General features: G+C 45.9%; 1 protein-coding gene across 1 annotated transcript in view; it reads left to right on the top strand.

Moving 5' to 3' along the window:
- LOC135512909 (xenotropic and polytropic retrovirus receptor 1 homolog) overlaps positions 1–24,731 on the top strand; it is a 79,305-nt gene that overhangs the window by 33,374 nt on the left and 21,200 nt on the right. The window contains exons 3-4 of the mRNA XM_064935410.1: positions 21,757–21,858; positions 24,139–24,356. Coding sequence (XP_064791482.1) covers positions 21,757–21,858; positions 24,139–24,356 — 320 coding nt within the window. The remainder of the gene's footprint in view (positions 1–21,756; positions 21,859–24,138; positions 24,357–24,731) is intronic.

Raw genomic sequence — 24,731 nt, forward strand, 5'->3', positions numbered from 1 at the left:
AGTTTCAATTGGTTGAAAAAAAACCCACATCATTTCTGTTAATTTAATTTGAGCTGCTGAGTTGTGTATGTCTTGGAGCTTTTCCAAGACATACTCCATATGGTCTCGGTGGCATTTTTCCTCTTGGTTGTCTCAAGGCAAGTTTAAGCTTTGTTTTGTCAGCTTGCAGTTGATATAGTGTCAGTGCATGTCTTACACTGATCCTTTTTCTAAGTACATCATTCTCTGCTTATTCATTTATGAATTTGATTTACATGTCTCTCCAGGTTGGTTACAGCAAAATCGCGTTAGGCTTTGTTTAGTCACGGCGTGTGTATGTGTTGCCTGTGTGAATATTCACACACTTCCTCTCTCTGAACAATAACTAATGCCGTGGAGGTAGGCTCTCTGGGGCCGGGTGAGTTAGCACTGAAGCTTCTCCACTCCCTTTCAATGGGACTAAGGGAGATTGAGCTTTTAGCTAGGGAGAGAAAGCTGCTCCTCTGTAGTACAGATACAGGTAACTGCCAAAATAAAAGAAACCGCTGTCTCAGGCTCTGCTCCAGAATCTCCCATAAGTGTTCAATTGGGTTGAGATCTGGTGACTGAGACACACACACACACACACACACACACACACACACACACACACACACCCTTTAAACTCTCTATACTCCTTTGAGACACCTCTTTCAAAGTCACTGAGAACTCTTCTTCTAGCAATGGTAGACAAAATAATGGGCAACTTGGCATTTTTATACATGACCCTAGGCATAATTAGCTCAGGAACCACACCTGTGTGGAAGCACCTGCTTTCAATATACTTTATGTCCCTCATTTACTCAAGTGTTTCCTTTATTTTGCCAGTTACCTGTAGCTCCCATCAACAATCATTCAGACCTGAGGCTCTGTCTGTTGAGTCGAAGACAAATACCTGGGGGAGTCCGTCTAGTCTCTTTGGTGGTGCAGGGATAACATTAAGAATATTGGTTTGCACAGGGAGCAAGGCCTTAAGACCACAAAGCACATATCCCTTTAAAGGTCTGGTCACTCTGGAGATACACAGATTTGATGGTTATTCATTTGATTTGTATAAGGGCACAAGGCGAGACCCAAATGCAGACACAGGAGGCAGATGGTAGAGCTCTGATATTTATTATAACAAAGGGAGTAGGCAAAGGCCAGTCCAAACAGTACCAGACGATAGGCAGTCTCGAGGTCAGGCCAAGCAGGGGTCAGAAACCAGATCAGAGTCCAAATCAGTACAAGGGGATAGGCAGGCTGGTAGTCAGAACAGACAAACAGGTCAGGACAGGCAAGGGTCGAAACCAGGAGGACTAGAAAAAAAAACAGAGACTTGGGAGGAAGGAAAACCGCTGGTTGACTTGGCAAACAAGATGAACTGACACAGAGAAACAGGAAACACAGGGGTATATACACCGGGGATAATAAGCAACACCAGGAAGGGGTGGAGACAATCACAAGGACAGGTGAACCAGATCTGTGTGGGTGTGATGAACCAGATCTGTGTGGGTGTGATGAACCAGATCTGTGTGGGTGTGATGAACCAGATCTGTGTGGGTGTGATGAACCAGATCTGTGTGGGTGTGATGAACCAGATCTGTGTGGGTGTGATGAACCAGATCTGTGTGGGTGTGATGAACCAGATCTGTGTGGGTGTGATGAACCAGATCTGTGTTGATGGTTATTCATTTGATTTTATTTAAGTTCTAAATTTGAACACATTTCTCGGCCCACGGATATGTGCCTTTTTTTAGTTTATATTTGAATCCATAAAACGCTATGTTTCAGAGGTCATTCAATTACATTTTAGAACAGCGACAAACAATGGCTATCCTCAAGCATGTTGATAGAGACAATGGTTGGAGATTGAATTATTCAGGAATGGAGAGACGGAGATGAAGTCTGGAGTAATGGAGATGAACGCGATACGAACCTGGATAAATGACCTATAATCTATAGGCCTAGTTTTTCAGCTTGTGAGTACAGGAGGAGCCCTCTCAGACAACTGAAGAGGACAGCCCATGTGTAAGTGTTTGTACTCCATGTGCTCGAGGAGAGTCCTTGGAAACAAAGAGCATCATTGAGTGTTAGTGTGTGAAACAGCAGTCAGTCAGCCTGTTGGGCGTGTGCCTCACACACAGTCCACTCATTATCAGAGGAAGGGTTAGGACTAAACACTCATGTTAGTCCAGATGATTACAACAAATGATCCAGATACCATATTACTGGAGTATTACATATCCCCAGGGCTTCTGCATTATGTACACTCCCTCATTACAGGAAAATATATGCGTAAAATACATGTTTTAGTAAACATAGGATGGTGTGTGTGTGTGTGTGTGTGTGTGTGTACATCGATAGATGTGCGGTTGAAAGGGGTCTTTTGAACTTCATGACTGGACTGGTCTTTTGTTGTCTGTCTCTCAGACCCTCCCCCTCTCTCCCCCTCCTTCCCTCCCCAAGCATCCACAGACTGACTGACTTTCATCTTCTTCTCTCTTCGATGGGTTTGTGTGTGTTGCTATGTTTATTGTACATCTGTGTGTGTGTTTATCCTCCCCACCCGTCCTTAGAGGTGCTGTGAGAGATTTTACAACTGTGAGCAATGCTATTATTCCTGTTGCCCTGGCCCTCTTTTCATCTGGACTGTGGCACAGTGTGTGTGTGTTCATGTGTGTGTGTGCATCTCTGTGTGCACATCATGTGTGCACTAGCAGTCTACTCACTGGAGATGACTAGTACTCACTTCAGTCCCCCCCCCTCCCCTGACACACATGCAGCCTGCTAACAGTATTGAAATTAAATGTATGGATTCAAACAAGGTTATAAAGGTCACCACAAGGCTTTGGTGGTTGTTAGGAGGTGGGTGGGGGGATTGTGGATACTGTCAAACCTCAGGATAACATTGTGAATCAACATTCTGCAGCAGTTCATGTTTTTTTGCTCAGAATGACAGAAAACACAGACAAATGTGATTTCTTTCGTCATCGGCTCCTCATTTATCTAATGAACCGTTAAATTGGCTCAAGGATTTCCTTATTAAAGAGAATCCAGTGGGAAAAACACAAATAATTGAATTGTAGAGATTGACAGCAAGATGTATGCACCATAATCCACAGCGAACTCAGCTCTTGCTGGGACACTGCATACAGTACAATGCCCTGCTCTGTTTACTCCTCTAAAACCAAGAGAATCAAGCTGATATACAGTATGTACCTCACTCGGACAGCAGGCAGCCTTCAGTCAGAACGGAGTTAGACAAATCAGAGGGGAGAGAGGGGGAGTGGGTCTCATTATGAATCACTCAGGACGGCTAGCCCTGTAATGAAGAGGTGGGGGGAGGCACAGAGTAGAACAGGCCAAATCAATAACAAAGGCCTACGCTGCATTACCATTCAGTGTGATAGCTGTGATAGCGTTTAGGAAGGCAGCATTAGCATGTTCATTTCCATGGCTATATAAAGTGGTTTTACCTCCGTCTCGCTCATAACAGGGAGCTCTTGCGGCGAATGAAGCTGTTGATATTTTAAGGGTATCGCTGGGATGCTTTGTTATGTCTGAGTGGTGTGTCAGACCTGGGATAACCACCAGGATTATATCTTCCACTCTCTAAAAGGGTGGCCCTTCATATCGAAGCAGTTGCAGTGTTGTTCTCTGCAGGCCTGTCTTTCCTGACAGCCTGGGCTGAAGGCAAGAGGCTAAAGGGTAGATAGACCTAGTTAAACTCTCTAATGACTTTCGTTTAGTCTCTGAGCAGACAGAGGATCTTTGCCCCACGGACGCTGCTGCTGAGAGAGCAGGGAGCCAGGAATAGAGCCGGGGGTCTCCTCAGTCTGTGATAGAGTGACCGTGTCTAGGCCTGCTGACATCCACCCCAGCTCTACTCCCAGTGTTGATCCCTGGAGACAGGGGGATGTGGAGCTAGCCACAAGGAACCACTCCAGCACCTCCGGTAAACAGGAACCTGACACCCTGACCACAAAGTGGGAGGACACACGCATATAAATGACAGGGATAAATGATTCTACGACCATGGACCAGGAACACGTATCATTGCCGGTGTTCACCTTGTATGCTGTCAGATTGTCTCCCGTCTAATCCTACTGTAGGTCAGGGAATCCTAACATTCTAAGCCACACTAAGCCTCATTGTCTAAAATTAGTCGGCCTGTTGGTTTCACTGCCATCCAATAACATCCAGCCTTGTTATGTGCCGTGAGACCTGCATAGTGTGGGTTTTCTGTGTGATATTTACAGGATTCAGAGTCACTGGTTGATGTGCCCTGGAGTCTAGAGCCTCAGTTCCAAATGGACCACCTCCCTCCTCCCTCTCTGCTGTTTATTAATGGCTGGGTTAATTAAGTGAACCTGAGCAGCAGCAGCTGGCCCAGGTAATACTCACAGTTCACTGAGGCTGACTGAGCTTCAGGGGCCTTCCACCACTCATTGTGTGTGTGTGTGTGTGTGTGGGGGGGGGACCTTAACATCACCTTGGGGAACTCTCATAGTGAATGAGTTTGATGAAGAGGGCACTGTATAGAACACATCAAACACATTACAGAGCAATATCAAACTGACAGACAGGGCCAACCACTCAACACCTTTCAGAAACAATCAAATCTAATTTTATTGGTCACATTCACATGGTTAGCAGATGTTAATGTGAGTGTAGCGAAATGCTTGTGCATCTAGTTCCGACAGTGCAGTAATATCTAACAAGTAATCTAACAATTCCACAATAACTACCTAATACACACAAATATAAAGGGATGGAATAAGAATATGTTCATTCCATAGATTCTGAGTGCTGTATTTGTAAGGTGTTGACTATAAACCCAAGTGACACTTAGGAATCATTTTGGCAAGGAATTCATCCAAAACAACTGAAGACCATTTTGGTACAACAGCTTAGATATGTTCACTTCTATCTAAATTATCCTGTATGATGTAAATAGGTTGAAACGTCACTGACGACACAGTGCTCCTATAATTGAATCCACCGAGGACACATGTTGAGTGGGGTCAATGTCATAAAATCAATACAATTAGGTTATGGACGGTAGAAGATTATACCTGTAAATAAAATCCATGCAGTTGCAATACAGTATCCTATCCATCATGATAAATGCGTTTTTCTTGAAGACACTTCTTCTCTATGCGGGCGTTTTAGGGTCCCACCAGGACTGTTAGGACTGTTTTAATGAATAAACGATCAGATTGTGCTCCCGGCCTCCAATGAAAGATAGTCAGTCACATCAATCAGCGGGTGTGGCAGGCTGATATCCCCAGGCCTGGCTGGGGAGAGGAGAGGGGAGGCAGGCTGATATCCCTGGGCCTGGCTGTGGAGAGGAGAGGGGAGGGAGGCTGATCTCCCTGGGCCTGGCTGTGGAGAGGAGAGGGGAGGGAGGCTGATCTCCCTGGGCCTGGCTGTGGAGAGGAGAGGGGAGGGAGGCTGATCTCCTAGAGCCTGGCTGGGGAGAGGGAGGGGGAGGAGGCTGATCTCCTAGGGCCTGGCTGGGGAGAGGAGAGGGGAGGGAGGCTGATCTCCTAGGGCCTGGCTGTGGAGAGGAGAGGGGGAGGGAGGCTGATCTCCTAGGGCCTGGCTGGGGAGAGGGAGAGGGGAGGCCTGGCTGGGGAGAGGAGAGGGGGAGGCTGATCTCCTAGGGCCTGGCTGGGGAGAGGAGAGGGGAGGGAGGCTGATCTCCTAGGGCCTGGCTGGGGAGAGGAGAGGGGAGGGAGGCTGATCTCCCTGGGCCTGGCTGTGGAGAGGAGAGGGGAGGGAGGCTGATCTCCTAGAGCCTGGCTGTGGAGAGGAGAGGGGAGGGAGGCTGATCTCCCTGGGCCTGGCTGTGGAGAGGAGAGGGGAGGGAGGCTGATTTCCCTGGGCCTGGCTGTGGAGAGGAGAGGGGACGGAGGCTGATATCCCCAGGCCTGGCTGGGGAGAGGAGAGGGGAGGGAGGCTGATCTCCTAGGGCCTGGCTGTGGAGAGGAGAGGGGAGGGAGGCTGATCTCCCTGGGCCTGGCTGTGGAGAGGAGAGGGGAGGGAGGCTGATCTCCTAGAGCCTGGCTGGGGAGAGGAGAGGGGAGGGAGGCTGATCTCCCTGGGCCTGGCTGTGGAGAGGAGAGGGGAGGGAGGCTGATCTCCCTGGGCCTGGCTGTGGAGAGGAGAGGGGAGGGAGGCTGATCTCCCTGGGCCTGGCTGGGGAGAGGAGAGGGGAGGGAGGCTGATCTCCCTGGGCCTGGCTGGGGAGAGGAGAGGGGAGGGAGGCTGATCTCCCTGGGCCTGGCTGGGGAGAGGAGATGGTGGCTGATCTCCCAGGGCTTGGCTGGGGAGGGGAGAGGAGAGGTGAGGCTGATCTCCCAGGGCTTAGCTGGATCACAAAGAGCCTCGATTCCTTCCTCCAGCAGCTCTGTGTTTTTAGAACTGCCATGATTAATGCAATAATGCAGACCCTCTTAACCTCCCCTCTCTTCTGTACATTATACACATGAACAAACACTCTTACTGTCTCAAACATGCACACACACACTCCCACACGGCACACCCATGCGGTGTCACATGATTCTAGCTCCCTTGGAAACGAAGACGAAGACTTCAGAGATTAGTTAACCGACAGTAATTAGGAAGTGGTACACTGCATCAACAAGCTCCTCCTATAGGCAGTCTGATTGAGCACAATGGCAGCCTTATCGTTAGCCTTCCTAGTAGCTACTACACACAGTTTTCTCAGGTGGCTTGAGATCTCCAAGCGATAAGGATAAAGTGTGGATGTTTTTTTACACATAACTCCCCAGTAGAAGGCTCAGTCTAAAAGGGTTTTCACGTTACAGTGCCAACATGAAGTCATACTGTACCTACCAAGGGTGCAAATTTCACTGGGGAGGGGGGGCATGTCCCCCCCTCTCCACATTCTGAAATTGCATTTTTGTCCCCCCCAGATTTATCATTGGAATGTGATACAAAACGAGGCAACGGTGAGCTTTAGGACCATGTGGACGCCGCCAAGCAGTCAGGTCGGCTGTTTGGAGTGTTAAATATGTCCCCCCCCCCCACTTCTAAAACCAAAGTTCCACCCCTGGTACCAACACACTGCACTGCCTGAGGAAAGGGCGTGGTCACTAGTGGACTCTGTCAGTCTGTGTCTATCCTACATTTTTTACATTGAATGCTGTATTTGTCATGTTTCATGCCATTCCCAATGTCATTTCATTGCAGTCATTTCTGCTGCCTTTTCCACCCCTCAGTGAGATTAGCTATCCCAGCCATAATAGGAGAGTGTGGTATTGATTGGGAGGCATACAGAGAGGGGTGTTGCTTGCCATGCAATACAAAGATACTGAACTTGCCTGGTCAATACCCATTGATCACTTTTTGCTGACTGCTTGCAGTGTGCAGATTTTCTTTTCAACGTACATCCTGTGAAAGTAAAGGGATTTTTACAAATTCCATTGTTTCCTTTCTGTCAAGATAATGCATATTATGGATGTCTGCCTGATCAGAAATCAAACTGGGGGAAAATGATGAATACTGAAACCGCATCATGTACAATCACTGAAACAACCCCCAGACCCTCTCAATCATTTCCCCTTAACACTAACCCACCAACACACCATCACTCCAGGGCCTGGAGTGGGGCGTCAGGTAGCCTAGTGGTTAGGGCGTTGGGCCAGTAACCAAAAGGTTGCTAGATCGAATACCCGAGCTGAAAAGGTAAAAATCTGTCGTTCTGCCCCTGAACAAGGAAGTTCACCCACTGTTCCTAGGACGTCATTGAAAATAAGAATTTGTTCTTAACTTACTTGCCTAGTTAAATATATATTTTTTTTAAACACAGACTCCCTCACATCCACTCGCTCACACCCACTCCCTTAGACTCACAAACACACACATCCATGGACACCTGCTCATTCGCATGCATGCGCACACATTCATGTGAAAGCAATTGGCTGCATCAATGGAAAAGCCTCACTCCTGTAGATGGTTGCTAATGGCTACACGGTCCAGGGGAGGACACGGAGCGAGATGTCGATAATAACAATGTCACTCCCAGTGAACCCACTAAAATGGAACAGCTATTTTCTGCCAGACAGCCAGGTGATGGCTGTATTATTATTTTCATCAACAACTGTTGTAAAGGGTGAAATATAAGGAAAGAGAAGAGAAAGATGTGTCTTTTTCTGCTGGATCTAATCAACACATTCTGTCAGAACATTCAAATGATATTCAGGTCAAATTAGATTGTGCATTTAGTTATTTTATTTGTCAGTTGTAAAGAAGATTATTTCCATGCATTTCTATGCAAAGTTTGTAATTATGTGGTTAATCTTTTTTGATAGTTAAGGCGTATGCGTTCAGAACCTCCCTAGTAACAGTGATGAGGCGCTCGTTAACCCTGGCCAACAGAGAAGAGCCTGGGAGATTAGGCGCTAAGACTTCATTTCCTCACACCATCACACTGACTTGAATGCCAGTCGTTTCCAAGGAGACATGATACAATAGCAAACATCTCTCAGCAGTACCAATATATTTCTTGCAGACAATTCATTCTCTCCACCTACAGTGTCTCCAGGTTTTAAACAAAGCAATGAATTGCCCTAAGCCTCTGGCTCAGACCCCACGGCTCTGTTGTGCCTCTAGACATGATGAAATATGTGAGCGAAGTGAATCACCAGCCTAGTGACGTGGCTAAATGAACCGGGTCCACTGTGTTCACTGTGACTGTGTTCAGTCTGCATAGCTCAGAGGTTGTCGCTATAGACTTTACAGCAGCAGCATCAACTGTAGCAGGGTTGTTTTCCCTTGAATGCAGAGCTGTGTGAACACCGCCCTGATCCCTTCCACCTGAGTGCACAGCAGTGAGAGAGGTAGAAGGGCGGAGCCATGGAGTCAGGGAAGAAGCCTTCTCTCAGTCTAACCTCCATCGAGGCGGTAAATGAGACATCAAGAGGACAGCCAGCCGGTTCTGATCCTTAGCGCTGCACATGTCTTAAAGATGGGATGGTTATTAATATCAATCTGCCTGGTGAGATGAGAACAGAAACATTGTCTTAATAAGCCCGGCAGACGGTCCCTAATGAGGCGTGGCCATATAGACCCGCCCTCCTAATGCGGTTGTTTATGGGAGAGATCCTCAGATCACACAAAGGAAGACAGGCTAAATGTCTGAACACAGAGGAAATGCATTTCTGAGAGGCAAAGAGGTTTTTGGGGTTGTCCTATCCGTCTTGTCCCAGATCTCCACCCCTATTCCACTCTCTGCCCCAAGGTGATTACCCCATCATAATGCATACAATAATAGAATGTAATGGGGGAATTTAAATTAATTACACACCATTAAATTGTCATTATATAGGAGATAAAGAAACGTTTTGAATAAGTGTAAATAAGTGTAAGTCTAAAGTACTGAGATGTGATCCATCTGGGATTGACAGTAGCGTCAGTGTCACTAGAGCTTCTCTATTCTCTCTATTCAGGTGAATGACTTTTCTTTAACTGGACTCTGACCTCATTACAGACTGGATCTGATCTAAGACGTCAGCCCCTCACTTGCAGGGAAGATATTTCCAAGCGTGCAAACTGCACATCTAGACCATTATCTTGCCCAGTTCAAATAGTAGCTTTCATTTTAGCTACAGTTCAAGTTATTAGACTTTGCCCTCAGTCATCGGCCAGTGAACGTTTACTTTTTATTTTGAATAATTGACAAGATTATCAGACATTATTCCCTGCATTTGATTTATCATGAAATGTCATCGGTCCTGATGATAAGAAAATGTAGATGCAGTTTCTCCTCATGTAGAAATGTAAGCAGGCTGTTAGCATCAGTAAGAGCTAGCTGTCCTAGTTAGGCTGATGGAGGACAGATCAACATTTCTCTCCTCTGTTGTTGTGCCTCAGGAGGACCACAGGCGCTGGTGTCTGTGGAGAGTTGGCAAACACTGCCAGGCTCTGGACATCTGCTGGGAGAGAAGACTATTCTCTGATGAGACCTGGCATCCCCCCCTCCCCCAGACTGCTCCTCTCACAGGAACACGTGGAGTCAGAGCTCTGCACCAGGGCACGTGGAGCCATCTTGTCTGGGGTCTGTGCCGGGGTCAGCATTGGGCAGTGTATTGGTCAGCTCAGCTCTCCTGCAGAGAACAGGCATTACCTCACTGCATCATCCCTCAGCTCTTCATGTTGTGACATTTAAAATGGGATGTGACTGTTTCCCAAGGCAAACCAGGCCACCTGATTTCATGCGGTGCAGTGCTACGTGCTGATGTACGCAGTGACAGTCCTGTTAATTCACAGGCACGGCTACACTGCTCCACAGAGGAGGAGGGAGAAATTGTTAATTGTCTAATTATCATGCAAGCATATATCTCTGAAGTAATTGAAAGCACAGTCCTGCTCCTGCCTAATGTTCTAGCTGCGTGGCTCATGTGACTTGGTTGTGTAGCATCCCGGAGCGGATTTAGCTTATTCTGCAGGGTTAGCACAGTCCTGCTCCTGCCTAATGTTCTAGCTGCGTGGCTCTGTGACTTGGTTGTGTAGCATCCCGGAGCGGATTTAGCTTATTCTGCAGGGTTAGCACAGTCCTGCTCCTGCCTAATGTTCTAGCTGCGTGGCTCTGTGACTTGGTTGTGTAGCATCCCGGAGCGGATTTAGCTTATTCTGCAGGGTTATGTTTTTTCTTTGAAAGATCCTCCTTGAAATAATAGCTTGTGTCTTTGATTGGATGTGTCTCTCCTATTAGTGCTGCGTGACTGTGCATGCTGAGAACATAATGCTTATCTTATTTCCTTTATTGGATCAGTACCAAACTAATAAAAAGCCATGTAATCTGAGATGCCTGACATGATAATGACAATGTGTCGGCCTATTCGAAAGGAAATACAGTACAAAAGCATTTACATATTAATAGCCAGGAATTCCATTTTGTAGTTGAAGGACAACACATGCTATGATGCATGATACAAAACATGTTGTGGTTCAGGTTGAATTATTCCACCTCCAGGATCTGTGTTCTTGATTCATTTCCCCAGTCTTTACATCATTGTGATTTCACTGTCACAGTTGGACACTTGTGGTACTTGTGGGGAATCTCCAACATGTATTTCTATATATTCCCTAGGTAGATGATTCTGTTTGATATTGTTCTTCAAAGAACTCCCTGTTTATACATCTCCATCCACACAGCCATCACTGCACACTCCATATGTAGCTTGTATTTAGTATGTGTACAACAGTTCTTGAATTTGATTTCAATGGGTACATGTATGCAATGGGTATGTATGCAGGTATGCAGAATTGTAATTTAGAGTGACGTAGCCCTTTCCACTCACAGCACCTGTCATCCCGTATGCGGGTTGAAAATGGCAGATTTTGTCATTGATAAGGGCCTAAATTGGAATGCAGTAGCTGTACAGTAACATGCTATACATGACGTCAGAGGTCAGGTTCTCTGCTTCACAGCGTTGTATGTGTTTTGATTGACAGCCATTATAAACTTCGGCACTGCGCACGACAAGAAGATGCCCCCATCCCTCCTGCTAATTGGGCTACTTTTTGCACATTTGTTGTTGTCTGAGTGAGAGAAATGCTGTGAATTGAGGGGAGTGGATGTGTTCTGAATGATGAGACGTTGAGGATGATAATAAATAGCACTTTGATGTAATACAACCAAACCACACACCCGAGTTCAAATGTGCCCTTCACATTTCCATATTTGAGAACTTATGTCATTTACTCTATCAACGTTTATGATCGCTATGTTTGATGTACAGTTACAAGATGACACGTTGTACCCTGGGTTGTCCTGTACTGAATTAGCCTATGTTTATTTAATTGTGAAGACAATTAGCCGTGAAACACACACCTGAACGCACTCTGGACTCCATTATATGTGCATCAAAATTATATAATCTGTTTGTCTGAAGTGTCTTTAGAAAGCCTAAAACTGTAAAATCGTATTTTATAACATAGCTAACCATGTTGGTAATAGAATAAGCTTTCAAATAATGCCCACCTGACCCAGTTTGCGATTTATAATGGAGCATTTTTAGCATTTCAGTAATTGTGTGATAGTGGGGACGCAGGGCAGTGTTCGAAAGTGTGCTTGCTTCAGATCCTCAATGGCAAAACTGGCAGAGCTAAAAAATAACCTTAGAGTTGAAGGCTCTTTCTACGAGTTATACAAGTGCATCTCACTCAAACCCTTGCATCAACATTGTAATGTTTAGATTCAGTCTTGTGTCTGGTGAACTGTTGTGTCCTCACCTTGATCTGATAATTTCTTCAAAGTGTCGTCTTTCAATTGGTACCATGGTCATGCATATGCTTTTTATAGTTCTTCTGTTAGAAACATTTAAATATGGCCCTATCCATACAGGCCAATATACCCACGAGTGTAAGGGGTTAAACTGTTTGAAATATTAATCGAAAAGACTTAACAAACTTTGTGAAAAAACATTTAATTCTCCTTCATCAGTTCCATTCCTTTGCTTAAAAGAGATAGCAGAGTGACAGACAGTAGCCAGTGAGCCCCTCAATCAGCTCTGTTATCAGCCTGACTTTTCCTTCTGCCTGCCTGGGGAGGTGTGGGGGAGAGTTACTCGGGAGGGCCCTGATCTTCAAGGAGCCGCTGCATATGGAGCTGTTAGCAGGCAGGGTGAGGTCTGGGCCAAACATCCTCTGGCTGTGAGCACACGAGATAACACTTCACAGCAGCCAGCTTCTACAGGGCAGAGAGACACAGAGAGAGACAGAGAGAGAGAGACAGAGAGAGAGAGAGAGAGACAGAGAGAGAGAGAGACAGAGAGAGAGACAGAGAGAGAGGGAGAGAGAGAGAGAGAGGGAGGGAGGGAGGGAGGGAGGGAGGGAGGGAGGGAGGGAGGGAGAGGAGGGAGAGAGAGCGAGAGAGAACAACTAGGACATAAGAAAGGGCAATAACTTTAGCAGGAGAGCTTATCAAGTCTAAGAGATGGTCACTTTCTAAAGTAAACCAGTGAGTTGAGATCAACAGACATGCCTAGTTGTATTCAATTGTAGCCCACTGCTTCCTCTGCCTCTGACCTCCCATCCTTATGAGGACAGGGGGGGACACAGTAAGTGGAGGAGATTTAAAGCCTTGTTAGCTAAATGGAAGAAGTGATTAACATTCCCATCATAGTAAATATGCTTCCTGTGCTGTGGGTTTCTTTATGCCTGGCTGGAGGATTGTGTGGTCTACTTCCTCTGTAACTCCTTCTGACTCTATCCTCCTCCTTCTTCCACAGCTCAACTATTAAACAAGCCCCTTAGTCTAAATGACTCAGTCTCTACTGCATAGAGAGAGGCCCACTGGGTGTGTATGCACTGTGGTGCTCTGAGGGCTATGTATCCAGTGGATTGCCCTAAATGCTGTAACTGTCCGACTGTGTCACAGTGGTGATGGAAACAGTGTAGGGCAGTGGTAAGTACAACGGCAGTCATACACACTCAGAGTCAGATGGTAATTCAATGTTTCCACTTCAGGAGTCCCCAAAACAATTGCAGGAGCATCTTTAGGTCAAGAGAGAGATACAGCAATGATAAATATGGCATAAATGACCCATGTTGTTAGAAGCATCTTGTTGTCAGACTCTCTTGTTGTCAGACTCTCAATGATTGGTCATTGTCTTGACTTAAAGAGGATGGACAACATAACTCTGGAAGGTAATTGGGTCAAAGTTATTGTGAAAGTTTTACTATAGTACTATATGGAGGAAAATTGAAGAAGTTCTAATGAAAGTATGACAAAATTCCCTTTGGTTTAGGAGCGTTGCTCGAATGCGGTTTGAGGGATGTAGGCTATGTTAAAGGGATACATTAAAACATCCTTCTATGGGTGATAGGAGAGAAGCCAATTTGTCTTTAATTCATGGTTTTGACATTCATTCCTATCATGGTGCAGAAATTGCCTGAAAGTACACCAGAGACAACTTATTCTGTATATCAGGCTTTTTTCTTATCCAAAATGTTTTTACTTCACTCAAAAGCTGTTTCAGAACCTTGGACAGCGCTTTCAACTACAGCAAACGGATCTCCTGATTGTTTTTGTAACATTCTCAGTGCGTGCACTTCAAAGGAAGGGATGATTTTCAGCTCAATCAACAACTTCCTTTTTTCCTTAAGACATGGCATATATTAACAAAAGCAATAAAAAGGCATTCACTACCTCCAGCATAATCTAGTTAGCTGTAGTGTGTTTTATTAAGTAGAGAACTGGTGAATGTTTCATGATTCATTCTCCCTGTGTGTCTCTTTGTCTCACTGAGCTGGTGTAATATTCCATATTATATCCTTCTCTTGTCTCAGTATCCCTCTTGGTCCCTCAGATGATTTCATATCCCATCTGGTCTTGACTCCTTCCTGCCACTAATGTATTCAACTGGTGCAATATCTGCAGGCTGCCGGGAATCCAACCTAAACACACACACACACACCAATCAATGCACTGGATAAACAAACACCTCTCTCAAGTTGTAAAGTGGCCTCTTGAAAAGTGATTCCTACCTTACTATTACTACTGTGTTTGACTCAGTTTGAGTTGCTTACTTAGCAGGCAGTTTTTATTTATACTCCTCCTTATTCGGGCTGATAAACCACTCCGGACCTACAGTAGCAGGCTAGTTCATTCTGAATGGTCTCCTGGCTCCACAAACTGCATGATTGTTATAATGAATTGTGGCTGGAGGGGGGAATGGGAAGAGGAACAAAGCAGACGAGGGGGGAGGGGTTGGGTTGGTGTGGGGGCACTGTCTGCATGGTTTTGCTTCATGGTTATCCTGTATGTCTGGAACACGAGGATGTAGAATGGAAGCACTGCTCTGTGTGAGTGCACTTTCTCTTTCTCTCCCAAACAAGGCTTCCTTACTCCTCAGATAGGGGAAACCTGAGAATAATGCCAGCTGAGGCAGCACCCGAGCACTCCCACCCAGTCCCTCCGTTCAATACAGGAAGGTGATACGATAAGAAAAGACCCTGTCTAATGTGGGCAGGTCGTAGAGTCCTCACAGCAACCACGATAATAGAGCTTTAAAAAATATATATAGCCACCTCTGGTAAAATTCCATTCCATTAAAATGATTTAACTCAGGTTGAGTGGAAAGAGATGAGGGAAATTAATTTCATGAATATAGTGGCAGTAACTGCACTTTCAGCTAATGATGATGCCAGAAGGACATGGGTGATAAACAGCAATGAGGTATCATTACATGGCTTAAATGAGGTGTAAAATGACTGGGGCTGATATAGCTGTGTCTGTGTGAGACTCGGAGAAGGATCCATGTCATGTTCTCTCGCCTGGCTTCACATTCAGGATAATAGGAGATAACGACATCACTGGTCCCAACATAAAGGGTCACATCACCCCTCTCCTCTGGGCCAGTCATACTCCATGTTCCTGTCACACTCCCAGTGATAAACGCCACAATATGAAGACGTTCAGTAAAAACAGACAGAGAAAAATGGACTATGGGTATAAAATGGAACACCGGTACATCAGCTTGATCTTCTCCTATGGGTCGAACAACCAGGAATAAAGGCTTCCACTTTACCTGTTGATTAGGCTATATTAGTTAAACAACCCTCTCCTTTGTCTGATAACTACAGTACTATATCCTGTGACCCACAACACCTCATGTTTCTTTCTGTGTGTGTGTGTGTGTGTGTGTGTGTGTGTGTGTGTGTGTGTGTGTGTGTGTGTGTGTGTGTGTGTGTGTGTGTGTGTGTGTGTGTGTGTGTGTGTGTGTGTGTGTGTGTGTGTGTGTGTGTGTGTGCGCGTTCGTACAGCAAGGGAGGGTTAGAGCCTCTGACATGGCGGAGAGCTCATGTTTTCTCATCTCCACTTGGGGGTTTGTGTGAAAGATTTATGTGGAGGCTTGATGGGGTAGGTCAGGAGGGGAGATTTGAGTCAGGTCTGGAGAAGTTGCTCGTGCTCCTCATGATTTATTTACACCACAGAAGGGAAAGGGGCTGCCCACCATTATGCAACCTGCAAAGGAATTGTTTTTCTCAGAGAAGACCAGATTGTTTTTCTGAGAGAAGACCTTGAATGAACACAATGTAGGTAGTAAGTTTAATCATTTGTCTTCAGATATAGAACATTTTATTCAGATCCCCTTATTTTTCTCACTTTTGTCCTGCATAAAGGTCAAGAGGATATCAAAGGCTGTAGAAATGATTCATGGTTGCTCTCCTATTGTTGTATTGATTTATCATGAGGTAGGCTATTATGTTACTGCTTCCACCAGTAACCCAAGGACGTGTCCCCACTGGACTGGGCATCACTGATAACAGCTGAGCAAGAGCTGTCCTTATTCCTGAACCTGGGAACCAGTGAATGCACATAGGGTTAATCATGGCTTGATAAAGCTGGCTGCTAACAGTTTCTGTAGGTTTAGATCATTTTTTTATTAGATGTGCAATTATTGTAATTATTGGGACAGTGAAGCATTTTTTTATTATTTTGGCTCAATACTTCAAAAGTCTGGATTTGAAATGATACAATTAATGAGGCTAAAGTGCAGACTGTCCACTTTCATTTAAGGGTATTTTTTTACCCATATTGGGTGAACCGTTTAGAAATTACAGCACTTTTTGTACATAGTGCATCTCTAATTTTCTCACTCATCATTATTCACGATTAATTCAGGATTATCCATAATAATGGTAGTGTCGACATTCATGTAGAAGTGTTTAGAAACATATTCTATTCTTATTTACAATTAAAGTGACTAAAATTACACAATACATTATTTACCATTAGTAACTATTGGGGACAAAAACAACCAAAACAAACAGCAAACACATCCAACAAATGTGTAGAGTCACCAGCTTGATGTAGTCATTGCGTAACATGAATATGGGAACAAATACTTAACTTTTTACTCCTTTAATAAACATATAAGTGAATTTGTCCCGATACTTTTGCTTTTGGAGTATAGGAAAGAAAATGCTTCACTGTCCCAATAATTCGGGAGGGCACTGTATATTCACTAACACATGCATCCAGAATAGAATAATAATGAAGTGCCTTTCTTTTCCTGGCTGCTCTAAAGCACTTAAGCTTTACTCACTTCCCTGCCATGAGCGTCACCAGCTGACGGATTGAAACAGGATGGCGAACGGCAGTATGTAGGCCATGCTGGGAAGCCCCTCTGTACTCGGACTGTGGCGCATACCCCATCCGCTTCAAGCACCTACAGGGAATGGCCGTGATATGCAGCGCTTGTTAGCACATCTTGATCAAACTGAAAGCTTACTTTTTAGACTTACTATACCCAGTACCTACTGAAACAAATACAACTAAGAAACCATGAAGAAAAACAAAAAAATGACTACTTACCCAGCCTGTCCTCCATGAGACACTCTGTCGTGAGTAAAAGGTTACAAACCTCAGAGCTCCATCATGTCACTATATAGACAAAACATCAAGGAGCTCACCTCAAAAGAAAGAGTAGAACCTTGCTCAGTGCTGACAGAGAGGTGAAATACTAATGTCCAACAAACACTATCAAACACAGCACAAAATGAGGTGGCCAGAGTATCCATCTTCACACAGAGCCCCCAGGGACAAAACTATTACTCTCCTAGGAGGCATTTCATCATCATCCTACTACCTGCACCACACACTTACCCGCACACACATATCCACCTAAGCGCTCACTTATCCCTGTAATGTTAGGGCAGATACTGCTGCAGGAAGCCATTTAGTGACGGCTGGTGGAGACAGTTTTGGAGGGGCCCAGCCTGTTTGCTCTCTGTGGCTCTGGGTCTTTGTAGCAGAGTGCTGTTTGGGGCAGTAGTGGGCTGGGCTGGTTGCCTTCAGGGATGTTGGCTGTTAGCTGTGCCACAGTACCACTCTGAGGATAATGAGCTCAGGGAGAGGCCCTCCAGAGCTGCCTGTCCGAGGGACACTGGGGAGGATGGTACCATTGGACTATGAGTGGGCTTGGCTGTCTCCTCACCAGCCAGTGGTGCAATAATGAGGACCCATACAGTGATGGAGAGAAGACATTGAGTTCAGATAAATACAGATATCTTTGATAAATGGGAATAAACACACTAAATACCGTTTATGATTTCACTCATTTTTTTCCTCTGCAATTGAGCTGTTTATTTCTGTCCTTTGTTTTTGTTGAAAATACATTAGCACAGACAGTTTGTACTTTACTCTAACTCTGTGAGCCTAATTATGTTGATTCATGTAGATTTGAGTAAGGTTGAGGTGAAGCAAATGAGGCTAGAGTGTTGGTTATAGAGACGTTTTTGCATCAGAGGCATGGTGAATACTCAATGTGTAGCTGCAGGGACGGGGCTGTTTCAAAGCAGCGCTGCCTCTCGCTCCTTTGTTCTCACATGCCACACATGCTCACGCACACACATACGCACACACACTTCCACACGTGCACGAATACACACAGACACAGTCTCCTGGGGGCCAGCAGACCTCCTCAGTAGAGCTTCAGCAGGGGGAGATAGGGGTCAGTAGAGCTTCAGCAGGGGGAGATAGGGGTCAGTAGAACTTCAGCGGGGGGAGATAGGGGTCAGTAGAGCTTCAGCGGGGGAGATAGGGGTCAGTAGAGCTTCAGCGGGGGAGATAGGGGTCAGGAGAGCTTCAGCGGGGGAGATAGGGGTCAGTAGAGCTTCAGCGGGGGAGATAGGGGTCAGTAGAGCTTCAGCGGGGGAGATAGGGGTCAGTAGAGCTTCAGCGGGGGAGATAGGGGTCAGTAGAGCTTCAGCGGGGGAGATAGGGGTCAGTAGAGCATCAGTGGGGGGAGATAGGGGTCAGTAGAGCATCAGCAGGGGGAGATAGGGGTCAGTAGAGCATCAGCGGGGGAGATAGGGGTCAGTAGAGCATCAGCGGGGGAGATAGGGGTCAGTAGAGCATCAGCAGGGGGAGATAGGGGTCAGTAGAGCTTCAGCGGGGGAGATAGGGGTCAGTAGAGCTTCAGCGGGGGAGATATGGGTCAGTAGAACTTCAGCGGGGGAGATAGGGGTCAGTAGAGCTTCAGCGGGGGAGATAGGGGTCAGTAGAGCTTCAGCGGGGGAGATAGGGGTCAGTAGAGCTTCAGTGGGGGAGATAGGGGTCAGTAGAGCTTCAGCGGGGGAGATAGGGGTCAGTAGAGCTTCAACGGGGGAGATAGGGGTCAGTAGAGCTTCAGCGGGGGAGATAGGGGTCAGTAGTGCTTCAGCGGGGGAGATAGGGGTCAGTAGAACTTCAGCGGGGGAGATAGGGGTCAGTAGAGCTTCAGCGGGGGAGATAGGGGTCAGTAGAGCTTCAGCGGGGGAGATAGGGGTCAGTAGCGCTTCAGCGGGGGAGATAGGGGTCAGTAGAGCTTCAGCGGGGGGAGATAGGGGTCAGTAGAACTTCAGCGGGGGAGATAGGGGTCAGTAGAGCTTCAGCAGGGGGAGATAGGGGTCAGTAGAACTTCAGCAGGGGGAGATAGGGGTCAGTAGAACATCAGCGGGGGAGATAGGGGTGAGGGGTCACTCCACGGCCCTCTCCCTACCTTTCTCTCCAGGCTTTCATCTCCTCCATTTCCTCTCATAACATAATCTAGGATCATTTCATCCAAAGTCCACAACCCTCTTATTTCGCTTTCTTCTTTGTCATCTGCCTCCTCCCCAGTTGTTGTCATGTAGACTAGTTCCAGTGTTCTATAACCTCTTCCTTTGGGATCTTGTATTTGACCTGGTTTTGCAGCGGTATTGCAGTGCCCTGTTCTCACAGGCTTGTTCTCTACACTTATCCCAGTCTGTGCTGGGAGGACTGGCAACCAGCCAGACAATGTAAAATGGCTAAAGTCTTCATTGATATGTCCTGGTCCAAGGTGTGTTGTGACTGCAATGGAATTAGGAAGTGAGGGAGAAATGCTTTCAGAGGTGTAGGCAGAGCGTACTTCCATCCCTCATTCCTCATGCAGATAGCTAGCTGCTGCCTCTCATCCTCCTCTCATCCTCCTCTCATCCTCCACTCCTCCTCCTCTCCTCTATTCCAGACAGGAGGGGATGAGCTGTGTGGGTGTACACTGTAAGGCACTCACACCCTCCTGACCTCCACTTAACACTGGCTATGACCCACTGATGCCAGCTGTGTCTTACAGCACACACGTTCTGATCTCTCTCTCTCTCTCTCTCTCTCTCTCTCTCTCTCTCTCTCTGACCCAGTGAAGATGATAAGTTGAAGGTCATCTCAGCCCCTGTTTATGTTCGGTCTCAGTTCAGAACAGTTGAGCATGGCTGCTGTTGTTTTCTTTTTGTTCATTGACGTTTTGTTTGTTTGTTGTTTTTGATGTTTAATGAGGACTGCAAGAAGCCTCTGTCATGAGGTTAGTCTGAACTGCAGTAAGGGGACACTTCTCCCCAGCACTATCAGAGTGAATCATCATATAAAGTCCCTTATGAGGAAGTTTCAACCACTGAACATGATTCAATTCACAAATTTTTGATATACAGATGTTTTTCCAATTTTTTATGTAAATCTGCGCATCGCTTGACTGGCTCACTGACCCCAAGGAACATTTTCACAGCCTTTTACTGAACACACTCACAGTCTCTCCTTGGATTCTCTGTATGCAGGTGAATAGAGCAGGAATATTGACAGCCTACACAGCCTTAGGCATCTTTTTGTTATTACTAAGAACAGAATTGAATGCCTCTCCATCTAAAGGTTTCAACTTGCATGAAAGGGCCATTTCATATGATAGGTTAGCTAACATTTCTATTATAACCCCACTCTTGCACAACCATTTAGCAGAGATAGTGTGATGGATGGTGTGATGTATCCCTGGCTGTGACATTTAGATAGAACATCAATGATGCATCAGTACTGGTGTCAACTAGCAAGTCTGGCCAGGCTAACATTGATAAGAGAGTGATCGTGAGGAATAATCATTGAAAAATAATGCATGTTTTAGTAGCAGAGAGGATATTAAGATGCGCATTCTCTCAGTGTGCATATCCTCTTTGTCTCTGTCTTTCTCAGTCCCAGGAGACGAGGTCTATCTCTTACACTATGACTCTCTACTCTAAGGATCACAGTCAAATATTGCCAGCTGTTATAGATGGATGGGTTTTGGAACTTGTGGTCACTATAAATAAAATCATTAGAACTACAGCCTGTTGATCCTGTGCTGTGGACCTGTGGTCAGACTTTAAGCTGTGGCTGGGACAGTGCCCTGTGGCCCTGATCCTCTTGGCTGCTAGTCCCCCAGGCAACTCATAGGGGTGTTGGGTTACTCTGTGTACTGGATGAGCAACACCAAGTAAGAAGACAGAAAATGGAAGGGAAGGGACAAATTAAATGTATCCTTATTTAGAACTGTGCCACTGTGCTTGTCCCCAACATTTAATGACCGTCAGAAGAACGAGAGTGGCAGGGGCGTGTTGGTGACTTTTCTGGGCTGAACAGTACACTGTCCATCAAGCCATTTTTAACCGTTTTGTTTCTCTTGGTACCCTGGTCTGAATGAAAGCATTGTTTAAGTGCATTGCTGCTTGTTGAAGGAGGATCATCTTGAAAAAGGATGTGAATGTAATCATAAGATAAACTGATAGGCTACCTGTTTAGCTCCAAGCTGTGGTCATATTCATCTAGGTCAATCATTTCCAGATGCATACATTTTTTAAATAATGATGTGTGCATTAATTGTTTTTCATTGGTTAAATAATGTTTTTATTTTGAATGTTTTGTTTGAAACGTGACCTTTCTCTCTCTCTCTCTCTCTGTCTTTTTCCCCTCTCCAGTCACAGATGAAGACACTGTCAAGAGATACTACGCCAAGTTTGAGGAGAAGTTTTTTCAGAATTGTGAGAAGGAGCTTTTGAAGATCAACACATTTTATTCAGGTAGGCTAATTTGATGGAGCAGTGCTGCTATGCTATGCTATGCTATGCTATGCAAGTTTGTCTCTATGACTAAGTTAGACCACCCCTTTTGATTTTCTATGAGCATCTGCAGTTTGTACACTCATAGTTACTTATAATGCCATAATAACTAATGCCTGCAGTGCAATGGGACTAGCCAGTAATTTCCTTGACATCTTGCACATACGGTTGTCATGTTGAGTGATAAGCTTTATTTGGGTGCCAACTACGTGATGTTTTGTAGAACTGTATTTAATGGGTTGATGCTGCCTGGCAACATGGACATTTGATATATTCTGAATCCCATTACCAACGAGTACATACTTTATTGGTAATGGTACGAGTTAGACAGGAAGCCAACAAAATATAGAAAAGGGGCATTCATTAGTGTCTACTTTAATTTGCTCTGAAAGACTTTTAAACTCCCTATTTTTCTTCTCCAATAAACCTCCCCTCCCCTTCAGAGTTGAGGCTTTGCCAGAAGCTGAAATAAACTCAGACCAGGTTGGACTGCCAAAGAGAACTGGCACTCTGATCAACGTCCTGTTGCTCCTCGTTTTTACCTTCCCTGAAAACAAGGATTTCCCATCACTGTTGCTCATTAAGCACATCCAGCAGACTCTGGATGTGTATTTTGAGTATTTTATTTGTTTTATCTTCAATTAACTAGGCAATTCAGTTAAGAACCAATTCTAATTTTCAATGACGGCCAAGGTGGGTTATCACCCAATGACGGTGTGTTAACTGCCTTGTTCAGGGGCAGAACGACAGATTCTTTACCTTGTCAGCTCGGGGTTCAATCTTGCAACCTTTTGGTTACTAGTCCAACGCTTTAACCACTAGGCTACCTGCCGCCCCACATCAAGGCTAGACATCTGGCTTTACTAGAATAAATTCAGATTATAAGGAAATCTATAGTAAATGTTGTTTTTAGCAGTGTTAGGTCTTCTTGGCTGTCTTGTAGCCCAGCCACAGTCAGTCACTTCACTCTCGGACTCCAGACTGCAGCGTCATAATCTCTCATTTTCTACGCCTGGATGTGTTGTATATCCGTCTAGCCTGATGTTGGGATGAAACAAGCAATTACTGAATCTTGTTGGACAGACATCGTTATCTTCCTCTTTTCATGTCTTGTTCAAGGTGTGAGCTTTACATAAGAGAGTCGTCGCCTCCAGAGAGCTGTAGCAAGCAGCTTCCCTCTTCTGAAAGGGGTCATCGACCCCCTTAAGTTAACCTGGAGCAGTACATTTAACCATATGCCAGTGAGAAAAACCAAGGCACAACACAGTCTCTGTTAAATGCTGTCACAATATCTAAAATATTTGTATGTATCCTCAGATATAGACTCCAGAGACAATATTTTACCTGTGGCTGATCCTGGCAAAGCTCAGACATTAAGGCTTATTTTAGTCTCTTCAGCCTGCATACCATTCTGACACCTTTGTCTGTACACACAAATCTACCCAGGCTTCATTTCTTCCAATTTAGGTAAAGTCTTGACGTTCTCACGCCTCATGTTATGTCATTACTTGATCCATGCAGAGCGGCAGATGGAGACCCTCTGGACAGGGTAGACAGTGTCGGTGACATAATCTACTGTTATCCTGTGAGGGATTACTCTAACGGTGCTTCGTCATTGTCACAAACACATGCAGGCAGGGCCTCTCTGCCCTGCCGTTGACCAGGCGGTCTAGTAGTGAATCAGGAGTGAAGAGGTCTATTGGTCTACCTTCTCTCCAGCCTTGGCCTATGAATAGGATGTGGTGGGGTGCAGAGTGCAGACACAGGCGGAGGTGACAGTGGAGGATATGTGCCAAAGCCGGGCTCGAGGAGTTCAGTCCTGGAATGTGTTCGTGGGACTGGGATGGGGAGGCTGGGGGAGAATGAGGGCCATGTTCCAGATCTACTCAGGTTCCCCCCTGCCCTGCTGCTGTCTCTCTCAGGAGGGAAATGAACCCTGTCATGACCCTGGTAATGGGCCTGCCGAGGGCTGCATTTACACGTCTGCAGAACCTAATACTCCTCTTTTCACTTCCCCGTAATGGAGAGGAGGGCAGGGAGAAGTGTGTTTACCTCTGGCTGTATGCACTGCAGGGCTGTTAATGCAAGCGAATGTTTCTGACAGTCTCAGTGCAGTAGAAGTTACTCTCAAAACCACTAGAAGTTTCCACGAGACATCAGCAGAGTGAAATCAGATCTGTCTTTGTCATACTGACACTGTTGCTCACTCGGTTGTTCTCCATATCTCCTTCCCTCCTGCAGAGAAACTTGCGGAAGCCCAGAGGCGTTTTGCCACCCTGCAGAATGAGCTTCAGTCGTCTCTGGATGCGCAGCGTGAGAGCAATGCGCCAGGTCTGCGGAAACGCAAGACGGTGTTCCACCTGTCCCAGGAGGAACGCTGCAAACACCGCAACATCAAGGACCTACAGCTGGCCTTCTCCGAGTTCTACCTCAGCCTCATCCTGCTGCAGAACTACCAGGTTGGTACCCTAAACCCTACACACCACCCCTAGGTACTACCTCAGCCTCATCCTGCTGCAGAACTACCAGGTTGGTACCCTAAACCCTACACACCACCCCTAGGTACTACCTCAGCCTCATCCTGCTGCAGAACTACCAGGTTGGTGCCCTAAACCCTACACACTACCCCTAGGTACTACCTCATCCTGCAGAACTACCAGGTTGGTACCCTAAACCCTACACACTACCCCTAGGTACTTCCTCATCCTGCTGCAGAACTACCAGGTTGGTGCCCTAAACCCTACACACACACCCCTAGATACTACTCAGCCTCATCCTGCTGCAGAACTACCAGGTTGGTGCCCTAAACCCTACACACTACCCCTAGGTACTAG

This window comes from Oncorhynchus masou, chromosome 24 (assembly GCF_036934945.1).
Source record: "Oncorhynchus masou masou isolate Uvic2021 chromosome 24, UVic_Omas_1.1, whole genome shotgun sequence".
NCBI lineage: Eukaryota > Metazoa > Chordata > Actinopteri > Salmoniformes > Salmonidae > Oncorhynchus > Oncorhynchus masou.